The sequence below is a fragment of the Schistocerca serialis genome, chromosome 5 (assembly GCF_023864345.2).
Source record: "Schistocerca serialis cubense isolate TAMUIC-IGC-003099 chromosome 5, iqSchSeri2.2, whole genome shotgun sequence".
NCBI lineage: Eukaryota > Metazoa > Arthropoda > Insecta > Orthoptera > Acrididae > Schistocerca > Schistocerca serialis.
In genome coordinates this window covers 707,443,662-707,457,365 of record NC_064642.1, presented here as the reverse complement: position 1 = coordinate 707,457,365, position 13,704 = coordinate 707,443,662, and the positions used below count along the sequence as shown (strand labels likewise).

Below are 13,704 nucleotides of genomic sequence, written 5' to 3'. Positions count from 1 at the left end.
GTTACAGAAAAACAAATAGTTTTAAATATTAAAACATGAAACTGTTGACTGAAATATCACAAACGTTCAGTCGGCAGTAAAGAAAGTGATAGTCTTTGGCTTATCAGTATCTGAAATTTATCAATCAAAAAAGAATTTCTGCAAATTTTTTGTCAAAAAAAAATGGTTCAAATGGCTCTGAGCACTATGGGACTCAACTGCTGTGGTCATAAGTCCCCTAGAACATAGAACTACTTAAACCTAACTAACCTAAGGACAGCACACAACACCCAGCCATCACGAGGCAGAAAAAAATCCCTGACCCCGCCGGGAATCGAACCCGGGAACCCGGGCGTGGGAAGCAAGAACGCTACCGCACGACCACGAGATGCGGGCAATTGTTTGTCCTACTTAAACTCTAATACTATCAAATTGTGGAATCCATGTACATTTGACTAGCACAGAAGATCATCAGATATACATAAAGAATGGCAGTGTAGTTGGTAACAGGTTTAACTTGAAGTAATGTCACAGAATTATTCATAAAGATAAATTAGCAGTAGTGAAATTATTAAGTTTTCCTAAGGAAAATCCAAGAGCTAATATGATATCATTGTCTTTCTTGTTGCAGTAAACTGATATAATAAAATTTTTGTGTTTCCAGCCAGACGAATTTGTCAAATTGGTGCAGCGTTTTGATGAAGTTCGTTGAAATGGACCACCATTTCATCTAATTTACTCTGCTGGAAACACAAGAGCTTTATATTTTTTTCAATAACTAGTTTTCAGTGATAAATTTGACAATTTGATGAGCCGAATTTCAAAGATGGCCACTTTTTTGTACTAGTAGTACCATGAAATCTGATTGAAAAATACTGTATTAAAATGTTGCCAGAATTACAGTTAGTTTCATAAATGGCTAACTGCAGAGATTATTTCCTAACACTGAGAAGTTCATTTCATTTTAGTCTTTCTTGATGTGCTCCAGCTGAACAGACATGTTATGAGATGTGATCTTACAAATCTAGTACAGATTGGACCACATGTGCTGAAAAAAAAAAATGAAGGATTTAACCAGCTTTGAGACAAGAGGCATTTACAAACAGATACCATGGAGAGTAAGATTACACTCTTCCAAGTTTTTATTTGGTGGTTGTGTGGAGTTTCTACCTTAGCCTTCTTTGCCCAGAAGTGTTTTTGGTATCATGAAGCACTGTCACTGAATCTGCAGTTAACAGTTTTTGATAACAGTATGTCTGTGAGGACATGCATCTACATTAGAACAAAAAAATCAGCTTTTGTTTATGAAGCATATACAGATAAGGTACATATTTGTGGTTTGTACAGTGGCAGTACCACTGCTGTCACATAAGAATGCCCTTAGTGTTTTACCACATGTCAAATTTCTGACATTTTACAACGTTGTTTCAAAGTGGTGGAATGCCTAGCACACGCATTTCATCTGAACATGGAATTGAATAATTTGTGCAGAGAGAGCAACAGATTATTAAGAAGATTTATTGTAGTTTTTACAGCTAGTTTCTGAATGTCTCACTGTTCCATAAATGTGTGTATGACAGACATTACATGCTGAATGCTTGTGTGCATTTCATTACGTGCAACATCTTTATATCAGAGACAGCGCTGAATGGATGAAGTTTTGTGTTTGGCCAAATAACAGTTGTGACATGCTTTATCCAATATTTCTTGTTGACAAATGCACATTTACATGTCACAAAATCAGTAACATATTCAATAAATGTTGTAGGAAATTTATTGTAGAATGTAGGGTTAAAGGAAACCACTCACTGAAAAGCAGAGCCTCCACTCAACAGTTTCCCTTTCCTTCATCCTGTCAGCCCCTCCGATTCAAGTCCCCATGTTACCTTATGTGTGTGTTGTTTCCCTCCAGCTGCTACAATCATTGCAGCCCATATACGTGCCAACACTCTCTCCTGCATTCCTAGCCAGCAAACCGGCCACCTCCTCCAAGCCACTAGCCACCCATCCCGAGTCCCTCCCCCTGCCTCCCTCTCCCTCTACCCATCTCATCTGACACTATCCCCACCACAACCAGTCTCCTATCAAAAAATAGCATTGGCACTGTTAGTAAGGATGAGTCTGAAATTTAGCAAGTTGTATTTTTTTCAACACTTTTGCTTTTCAGTGAGTGTTCTACTTTAATCCTAAAACAATCTAAAGTATTAACATATTTAACAAGCACTAAGAGCTCCAGGTGAACCTGGTTTAGTGGAAACAAATTTCCAAGTTACAGAGATTACCAGTGTGTGTTGCAGCATAATGTGTGATATGTTTATAAGTCCTATTATTTCAAATGAACAAATTTCAAGTCACAATTATTAACAACTTTTGAGAAATCTTAACTGAAGAGGCGAGTATTTTCAGATGAACATTTATTGCACAATGTATCTCCAGCAGGTTGAAAATGTGTAATCAGCATAAAAGAAAAAGGAATCACTTGTGTAACATGCAATAGAAAAATACAAAAAGGTGACAACAACCTAGTTCTTGATTGTTATTAAAATTTTTGTTTGGGGTTTACTCAGTTCTGAACTATTCTGTCCTACATGAATGCATTTTTTGCAATGACTACTTTTCCATAGTATCTCAAACTTCTTGAATACCTGATGACATTTTCTCTTTTTTTAGCATAACAAATGACTGCAAATATGCTGTGTGTAAGTGCTTAGCCCATATGTCTGATTACTTTTTCAGGGCACTGCCAAAGAGAATTGCTTGGTTGAAATATCTTTCACAGTTTTATTACTGCAATGAGCTGTTGGCATCCCTATTCTGGAAACATGTGGACCACATAAGTAAGTAATTCCCTTGAATAAATACGATGCATTAGTTTTGAGATTACATAAAATATTAACTCCATTTAACACTTATGCCAACAGGTTGCCCAAGCAATCCTGATTTGCCTTGTCTGCATAATGGTGAAGAAGTACTGGATCAATATGGATTTAATCCACATAATACTATGACTGACATTATTATCCTCTTTGCATTCTTTGTACTTTTGAGTATGATTGGTTTTATACAAATATGGAGGAGAAGTAGAAAGTATTCCATCTACTAAGTTGTATGCTGAACTATCACATAATGTCATATGCATGTTTTTGCACATAACATTATGCCCAAGGATTTACTGAGTAAAACAGGGTGTATCATGATTAATGATGTAAACACATACAGTTGAAAGTAGACAATACTAAAAGCAAAAAAGTCTCACTAAACATAGGGTCGAAAATGCATGCCTTAAAACCTATGAGCTGTTTTTCATCTTCGATACTGTAAAACAAATCTCTTCTACTGTAAGTTTTTTGCTTTCCATATTTTGGGAAGTGGTAGTATGGACCAAAATAAGAGATAAATGTCCAGAAAACATGTTCTCTAAAACTAATACTTTAAAAGTTATGAGCACTTGATCATTAGAAGGGTTGTGTTTCAAAGTAGCAAAGATGAACAAGTGCTCATAGCTCTTAAGGAATGCATTTTAGAGCACATGTTTACTGGAGTTCTTTTTCATGTTTTGGTCCATACCACCAGTTCCCAAAATACAGAAAGCAAAGAACTTGCAGTAGAAGAGATTTGTTTCAGAGTATAGAAGATGAAAAATTGCTGATAGCTCTTAAGGTATGCATTTTTGACCCTACATTTACTGAGACCTTTTTGCTTCTAGTATCATGTATTTTCAAATGTATGTGTTTACACCATTAATTATGATACACTCTGTATAAACAAACAAGTGATTATTAAAATCCTCAATTTCATTTGGTTGTAAATCATTTCTTTTCTCATTTTATAGCTTCCACACTGATGCTACTTGTTGTTATATTACTCTCCTGATCAGAAATGGTCAGTTTTGGGAGACTATTTGTGCCTAAGTGAAATACATATTTTATAAATATAAATATAAATTTGTCTTCTTTTTTTGTGACCTGTAAGTTAGTTGTAAATTTTGACGTGCCAAAATGTAAATGGAACAATTAACTTTAAATTCTAGGTCTGATCTGGTTCTAGCACATGAAAGTGTAATAATAGAAAATTCACATTATTGCAAGCATATCATAAAAAGAGGAGACAGCTGTATTAAGGCTAAATCACATAAAAAGCTGAAGTGGTGATTTGGAGACCATTAACAAACACATGGAGCAATGCAACTAGATTGGGTGCAGTCAGATTATTGTGGCATAAAAGAACAAGACAAGAATAGATCTTAGAATTTGTAAGAAAATCAAATAGGTACACTTGCTGGGTAAAAGTCAAGGAAAGGCAAATGTTCAAACGTCTTCTTAGATTTTCTGGATAATGAATAACAAGAAATCAGTACTTTTAAGCCAAGTATAAGGCTCAGTGGTGTCGTGTGTTGATATGAGAGAGAGAGATCAAATTTTTTGTCATTACTGCTGTTGCAACCTTTAGTACATCATTGAGTGTTACAGGAACAACATTGGAAATATTCTTTACATACATATGAAGGTAAAGTTTGAGCAATCTGGCAATTTCTACATAAAGAACTCTGTAAAATGAGAGTGCAAAAGTGTCAAATTGCATTAAGGGTATTGTATTGCATTGTATTATTATTAAATACATCCTACTTAACAAAAGAAAATTATATAAATTGCCCATGTTAAGAATTTCTTTTGTAAAACTGTTTATACTCAGTATCACAGTATCTTGCACACTGAATTTTGCAAATATACTGCAGATGTGATGCCAAGAAGCTCACTCCTGGAAAATCTGTATATACAAGTATTGTAAAAATGAGAGTGCAAAAGTGCCAGACTGCATCAAGTATTGCAACAAGTATCACACTTAACAAAAGAAAATTATGTAAAATACTCATGTGTAGAATTTTCTCTGTTGTAAAGTATGCTTGTGCAAACATCATAAAAATGACCCTAGCAAATAATATTTGATGTAACGATGTTTAAATTAATGAAAGTTTGTCCAACATATAGGTTATAATATATGTACCTCAGAGATTTCAGTACGTAAATAAACTAAAATAAAACATCATTCAAAGGGTTACTAAGGAGAGAAAAGAGTTGAAGGGGTCAGTGAAAGAAAGTGCTAATCCACATTAGCCTACTTTAAGTTATTGCATGGTATAAGTTCAATTAAATTCCAAGGGAAAAACATAAGTACAATTAGACCAAACAGTTTATGTGGCAGTACCTACCGAACTACTTGTAACCTGGATGTCGTCCAACCATATACAAAACTAATTACATGATAAGACTATTTATTACTGAGTGGTTAGCAGTTTCTTTCACCATACACTAAAGTTCAAATATGGGCATGGATACAAACACAGTATTGGTTGGTTGTGAATACTCTGGGTAAGATGATACTTGCATGGTGTACCGATCTGCTACATATGGTGGTAAGAATGTAATTAACCCTCCGTTACAAGCACTGCGGACTGACCGCAGTTTTATTTTTCCATCAACAATCACTTATAAATTCAAGATTTCCATTAGCGGCTTTTTTTACCTTCCCCTCCTTCCATAACGAATTATTGGCAACAATTGAAGTTAGTCATTATTGCCAGAAGCAGCAGTCTTGTGAGGTGCGGAGTGTCAGTCCACGTGTGTGCATTCGTGTGGCGCGGTTCTATCATCAGTTCTTTTACTATATATTGCAAGTAAGGAGGTTTCTTCCTTTATAATATTACAAAACATAGACAGTTACATTTAGAAACTTTTTTTATTTATTTATTATCCAAACTGTCATACAATTATGAGCCTTTTCATTGACCATCACTGATTAATGAAATAAGTTATACACATTTTTTTTTTAGAAGAATGGTGGATGACGATCAGGTTTTGCAGTGGTTGGACAAAGAGCTTGGTAATGAAGAATGTAGTGATCGGGAGTCAATATTCGAAAGTGATCACTATTCAGATAGTGAACAGTCGCTGGAAGAAAGTGATTCTATCGAAAAATTTGACTTGTATTTTGGGAAAGATGGTATGCAATGGAGCCATCAACCTCTAATCCAAAACAGAAGAGTAAGAAGACCTCAACATAATATTGTCAAACATTTACCGGGAGCCATAGGCGAAACAAAAAATTCCAAGCGTCCAATTGATTGTTTACAACATTTCTTCACAGATGACATTTTAGAAGAAATTGTTCATTGCACTAATATTTACATTGCTACCATCTGTTCTAAATATTCCAGAGAAAGAGATGCTGCAGACACTAACATTACAGAAATCAAAGCTTGTTTAGGACCCCTTTTCTTGGTGGTTGTGCTACGAACATCACACACAAATTTACTAGATCTCTGGGCTGCAGATATACATCTACATCTACATACATACTCCGCAATCCACCATATGGTGTATGGCGGAGGGTACCTCGGACCACAGCTAGCATATTCTCTTCCTGTTCCACTCCCAAACAGAATGAGGGAAAAATGACTGCCTAGAAGCCTCTGTATGAGCCCTAATGTCTCTTATCTTAACTTTGTGGTCTTTCCGCGAAATATAAGTTGGCGACAGTAAAATTGTATTGCAGTCAGCCTCAAATGCTGGTTCTCTAAATTTCCTCAGTAGCAATTCATGAAAGAATGTCTCCTTTCCTCCAGAGACTCCCACCTGAGTTCCTGAAGCACTTCCATAACATTCGCGTGATGATCAGACCTACCAGTAACAAGTCTACCAGCCCGCCTCTGAATTGCTTCTATGTTCTCCCTCAATCCGACCTGATAGGGATCCCAAACACTTAAGCAGCACTCAAGAATAGGTCATATTAGTGTTTTATAAGTGGTCTCCTTTACAGATGAACCACATCTTCCCAAAATTCTACCAATGAACCGAAGACAACTATCTGCCTTCCCCACAACTGCCATTACATGCTTGTCCCACTTCATATTACTCTGCAATGTTACGCCCAAATATTTAATCTATGTGACTGTGTCAAGCGCTACACTACTAATGGAGTATTCAAACATTACAGGATTCTTTTTCCTATTCATCTGCATTAATTTACATTTATCTACATTTAGCATTAGCTTCCATTCTTTACACCAATCACAAATCCTGCCCAAGTCAACTTGTATCCCCCTACAGTCACTCAATGACGACACCGTCCCGTACACCACAGCATCATCAGCAAACAGCCGCACATTGCTATCCACCCTATCCAAAAGATCACTTATGTAGATAGAAAACAACAGCGGACCTACCACACTTCTCTGGGGCACTCCAGATGATACCCTCACCTCCGATGAACTCTCACCACCGAGGACAACATACTGGGTTCAATTACTTAAGAAGTCTTCGAGCCGCTCACATATTTGGGAACCAATCCCATATGCTCGTACCTTAGTTAGGAGTCTGCAGTGGGGCACCAAGTCAAATGCTTTCCGGAAGTCAAGGAATATGACATCCATCTGACACCTTCATCCATGGTTCACAAGATATCATGTGAAAAAAGGGCGAGTTGCATTTTGCAGGAGCGATGCTTTCTAAAGCCATGCTGATGCATGGACAGCAACTTCTCTGTCTCAAGGAAATTCATTATATTCAAACTGAGAATATGTTCAAGAATCCTGCAACCAACCAATGTTAAGGATATTGGTCTGTAATTTTGAGGATCTGTCCTTGTACCCTTCTTATATACAGGCATCACCTGCACTTTTTTCCAGTCATCGGGACATTACGTTGGGCAAGAGATTTTCGATAAATGCAAGCTAAGTAAGGAACCAATGCAGTAGAGTACCTCTCTGTAAAACCGAATTGGAATCCCATCAGGACCTGGCAATTTGTTTATTTTCAACCCATTGAGCTGCTTCATAACCCCAGGGATGTCTATCACTATGTCCTCCATAAGGGAATCTGTACGAGACTCAAACGGCGGTATGTTTGTACAATCCTCCTGCGTGAAAGATTTCTCAAATGCTAAGTTTAAAATTTCAGCTTTTGTTTTGCTGTCTTCCATTTCCAGGGCACACTGATCAGTAAGTGACTGGATGGAAGCCTTTGACCCGCTTACCGATTTTAAGTAAGACCAGAATTTCCTTGGGTTTTCAGCAAGACCTTTTGCTAAGGTATGACATTGATAGTGGTTGTATGCTTCACACATTGCTCTTTTTACAGTAGCATGAATCTCTACTAACTTTTGCCTGTCCTCATTCTCCCGATCTTTCTTGTACTGCAAGTGCAATTGTCTTTGTTTCCTGAGCATTCTCCGAATTGCACTGTTAAACAACGGTGGGTCTTTTCCATCCATAACCTACTTTTTTGGCACATACTTCTCCAATGTGTGATTTACAATGTGTTTAAAATTTGCCCATAATTCTTCCATGTCCATCGTACCAGAAGTAAATGAAGTCGATTCATTTACTAAGTGGGATGCTAACAACTGCTTATCTGCTCCTTCTAGTAAGAATACTCTCCTAGCCTTCTTGACCAACTTTTTAACTTTCATAACAATAGTCGTAATCACAACATCATGATTACTAATCCCTGTTTCAACACTGAGACCGTTGATGAGGTCTTGTCTGTTAGTGGCTACCAGATCTAAAATATTTCCATTATGCGTTGGCTGTCAATTTAGCTGCTCAAGACAGTTTTTGGATAATGTGTTCAAAAGTAATTCACACGATGGCTTATCTGTACCACCTGTAATGAATCCATAGACATCCCAGTCTATACTAGGTAGGTTGAAGTTGCCTCCAACTAATATAGCATGATCCAGGTATTTCTGCGATACAAAGTGTAGATTCCCTTTGAATGACTCTAGAACTGTCATGGTGGGACCTGGTGGCCGGTAAGAACATCCAGCAATTAACTTTATTCCTCCTAGCCCTGTTAAAGGTGTCCAGATAACTTCACAATCACACTCTACTTCGACCTCAGTAGACACAATATTTTTGTCAACTGCAATGAAGACACCACCTCCTACGGTGTCTAATCTGTCTTTCCGATACATGTTCCAACCCTCACTAAATAATTCAGAACTTCCTATCTCAGGGTTCAGCCAGGTCTCAGTCCCAACAATAATTTGCATGCCACACGCTTCCTGGAAGGCAGTAAATTCAGGAACTTTATTCCAAACACTCTGAAAATTTACTGCTAATATCTTGATAGCTGAAGTGTATGTACACTGAGCACATCCTGATTTCCCTGCCTGCACGTCGACTGGTGAGTGTTCATCAGGACCCCTCACACTACTGCCTAGCCTAAAAACACCCCATGTGCATGCCACAAGTACTCTGCTACGCGAGTACCTGCTTCCTTTGTGTAGTGCACCCCTGACCTATCTAATGGAGTCCTACAATTCCCCACCCAATAGCGCAAGTCTAGAAATCTGCAGCCAAGACCATCACATAGTTGACGAAGCCTCTGGTTGAGACCCTCCACTCGGCTCCAAACCAAACGACCCCGATCCACTCTGGGAACGATGCTGCAAATAGAGAGCTCTGGTTGCACCCCGCGTGCAAGGCCAGCAGTCTTCACCAAATCTGCCAGCCGCCTGTATGAACTGAGGATCGCCTCAGAACCCAAGTGATAGGCATCATTGGTGCCGACGTGAGCAACTACCTACAGATGACTGCACCCCGTACACTTGATAGCCGCATGCAAGGCCACCTCAACATCTTGGATGATGCCCCCAGGCAGACAAACCGAGTGCATATTGGAATTATTTCCAGACCTGTACGCTATTTCCCTAAGAGGTCCCATCACCTGCCTAATGTTGGAGCTCCCAATAACCAGCAAGCCTTTGCCCCCGTGTGCCTTCTTGGGCCCTGCTGAAGGAGCGGCCACCTGCCCAATGACAGGATGAACGGGTGGCACCAATGCGCCGGGTACATTAGAAGGTGTCTCGGTGGCTGAGTCAGCAGACGCAGCAAGCGAAACCTGGGGTGTCTCAAGTGACACGCCAGACCCTCCACCGTCACTGCATCTCAAGGCAGCAGCCTGAAGCCGGCTGATCGTGGCCAACAGCACACTCAGCTGCTCACGAACTGCAGCCAGTTCCTCCTGCGTCCGCACACAGCATGCACACACCCTATCCATCCTACTGCTAATATCTGGATGTATAGAGTTGCAACAAATAAAACAGCAATATGCAACTGCACAGTTGCATCACCACTGCCAGATTGAGCTGCAATATGTGAACAATTACTTATGAACTAAGCAATCAAATGACCACAACTACACCACTATCAAGATATTACAATGTGATCCTACCCCTGTCTTAGTACAAATGACAACTGCCTACACGATGTTACACTCTACCATTATTAAAATTTTATACTACCCCTTTCTAATTTGAAAATATGCAAAGATCTGAAAAATTTCACCACACAAACACACAAATTAATTTTGAATTAAACCTGTGGAACTAATACGAAAAATTGAATATACGACTAGTTTCTGCTACTGCTGCACGCACATGTCACTCTGCAAGCACAGATGAAACTGCACTGGCCTCTGTCTGGATGTCCAGATGGTACTAGAGTGGAGTACTTCAGACTTTCAATGGGCATAAACCGTTTTCGTTTCTTGCTGACATGCCTGAGATTTGATGATGTCAGAAACAGAGCTCATCAGAAAGAAACAGACAAATTAGCTGCTGTCTGATTCTTGATAGATCAGTTCAATGAAAACTGCAAGAAACGTTATAGTTTATCAGAACTAGTTACAGTAGATGAAATGCTGGATGCATTCAGGGGCGGATGTGGATTTATACAATACATTACACCAAAACCGGCAAAATATGGTATAAAAATGTTTGCACTTACAGATGAATGATGTTCTATACCACCCGTTTAGAAATATACTGTGGAAAGCAAGTGGATGGGTCTTATCTCTGTGATAACACACCTCATGCTATTGTCAAAAGAATGGTGAAATGCATATCTAAATATGGCAGAAATGTAACATGTGATAATTGGTTCACATCAATTCCCCTTGCAGCTGACTTGTTGGAAAATGACAAGCTGACAATGGTTGGAACAATTCGAAAAAAATAAATGTGAAATTCCTCCATTTATGACAGTAGCAAAAGATTGTCCTGTGGAATCCAGCATTTTTGCATTTAGGAAGAATATGACATGGGTTTCATATAAACCTAAGTAAGACAAGGTTGTTCTGGTACTGTCTACTTTACATGATGATGACAATATTGACAGTGATTCAGAAAAGTGCAAGCCAGAAATAATAACATTTTACAATGAGACTAAATCTGGTGTGGATAAAGTTGATGAGATGAAATGTACATACTCTGAGACAAGAATTACCAGAAGATGGCCATTTACAATTTTTCCTGTCTTCTAAATATTGCTGGAATCAATGGATACATAATTTACAAGAGCAATTCGGATTCAACAATTCCCAGAAAAGACTATCTAAAAGTTCTTGCCAAAGAACTGTTGCATGATTATATGACAATGAAGGTCAATCATCTAAGTACACCAGTGAACATCAAGAATCGTATCAAGGAAATTTTGGGATTACCAACAGCTGAAGCTCTTCCTAGACCTCTATAAACAGCAGCTCTAGGAAGATGCAACTTCCGTGATAGGAAAAAAAAACCAGACCGACGAGATTTTCCTGCCATGTGTGCAATAAATTTGTATGCCTGGAACATGTCGGTGCATATCTGTGCAGTGAGTGCAGTGAAAATGAAAGAATTTAATTTATAGTGTTTAAGAAGAAAACAAGGATTTCTAGCTAGTAAGTTAAAAGAAATATAGAAAAAGAGCACATCTTGTAAATTGGCATTGAAAAATCAATGGGAAATCTTCTTCAAGAGAATTGCTTGGTGGATGAAATATGCAGTGCAATTGTTGGTGAGATTAGATTAGATAAGATTAGATTAATTATTCATTCCATAGACCTACAAAAGAGGGGATCCTCCTGGGTGTGGAACATGTCAGATAAATACATTACAAAAATGTAATTCTAAAAACTGGAGTTTCATTAATTTTAATGATCCTCAGTCAATAAATAGTGAAATTATGTACATGAATTAAAATTAAGCTTCTAATATTTACAGGTTTAATACTAACATCTGCTTTCATTAAATCCATCATTCACACAGTAGCTAGTTACTTGGCTATTACAACCAAGTATTGTCAAGAATTGAAGTAAATATTCATTTCAATGATCCTCAGTTAAGAACAGTCAAATTATGTACAAGATTTAAAATTAAACTTCCACTATTTACAGACTTAAGACTTACATCTGCTTTCTGTACATCCATCATTCACACACTAGGTAGTTACTTGGCTGTTACAACCAAGTATTGTCAAAAATTAAAGTATAATAAATTTTCATTAAAATGGTCTACTGCACTTGTTGAGAAATCCATGGATGGAACAGAAGGAGTTGCCCACCAAAAATTCTTTTAAATTATGTTTGAATTGTGCCTTGTCTGAAACTAAACTCTTAATGGTTGCTGGTAACTTATTGAAAATATGTGTTGCTGAATACTGGACTCCTTTCTGGGCAAGAGTAAGTGATTTTAAATCTTTCTGTATATTTTCTTATTCCTAGTATTGATACTATGTACTAAGTAGTTAGTTGGAAAAAGAGATGTATTATTTACAACAAACTTCATTAAGGAATAAATGTACTGCAAGCTGTGGTTAGAATGCCCAATTCTTTGAATAGGTTTCAACATGATGTTCTTGGATTTAAGCTACACATTACTCTTATTATACGCTACCGTACTCTAAAAATTTTTTCTCGTTTTGTGGATAACCTCAATATATGATACCATATGACATAATGGAGTAAAAATGAGCAAAATATGCTAGTTTTTTTAAATTTATATCTCCTATCTCTGACAACATTTGCATTGCAAACACAGACTTGTTTAGGTACTTTAGCAGTTTGTTAGTATGTCACTCCCAACGGAATTTATTATCAAGTTGTAATCCCAAGAATTTTACGCTCTCAACTTCTCCTATTTCCATGTCATCATATTTTATACACACACTAGAAGGAAATCTCTTTGAAGTTCTGAACTGCATATACTGGGTCTTTTCAAAGTTTAATGACAGTGAACTGGGTATGAACCACTTATTAATGTCAGTAAAAATTTGATTAGCTGCCCTTTCTAAATTTATATTTGATGTACTATTTAGTGCAATGTTCGTATCATCTGCAAATAAGACAAATTTGGCATCTGGTAATGTAACAGATGGCAGGTCATTAATATACACAAGAAAAAGTAGTGGACCTAGTATGGAACCTTGGGGAACACCACCAATGATGCCATAATATTTTAATTTACTTAAAAGAATGCTGTGATTCACACAGTCAAAAGCCTTTGGCAAGTCACAGAATATGCCAGTTGCCTCTGATTTGTATAATGAATTAAGGACATTTTCACTGTAAGTGTAAATTGCCTTCTCAATATCAGAACCCTTAAGAAACCCAAACTGTGACTTTGACAGTAGGTTATTGTCACTAAGGTGCTTGTGTAGATGCTTAAACAAAGCCTTTTCAAAGATTTTTGAAAAAGCTGGCACAAGTGAGATTGGTCGGTAATTTTACAGCATTTCTCTGTCCCCTTTCTTGTGGAGGGGTATAACTTCAGCATATTTAAGCCAGTCCAGGAATGTTCCTGTGATAAGTGATCGATTACACAAATAACTTAAGATATGACTAATCTCACATGAACACTGATATATTTTATCATAACCTCTAGAATACTTTGATTTCAAGGACTTTA

At 37.5% G+C, this 13,704-nt stretch overlaps 1 protein-coding gene across 1 annotated transcript in view; it reads left to right on the top strand.

Moving 5' to 3' along the window:
* Positions 1-3,082, top strand: part of LOC126482188 (protein scarlet-like) — a 93,041-nt gene extending 89,959 nt beyond the window's left edge. Inside the window, exons 15-19 of the mRNA XM_050106167.1 lie at positions 948-1,006; positions 1,070-1,303; positions 2,112-2,215; positions 2,650-2,816; positions 2,901-3,082. Of these exons, the coding sequence (XP_049962124.1) occupies positions 948-1,006; positions 1,070-1,303; positions 2,112-2,215; positions 2,650-2,816; positions 2,901-3,082 (746 nt within the window). The remainder of the gene's footprint in view (positions 1-947; positions 1,007-1,069; positions 1,304-2,111; positions 2,216-2,649; positions 2,817-2,900) is intronic.
* Positions 3,083-13,704: the final 10,622 nt, after the last annotated feature.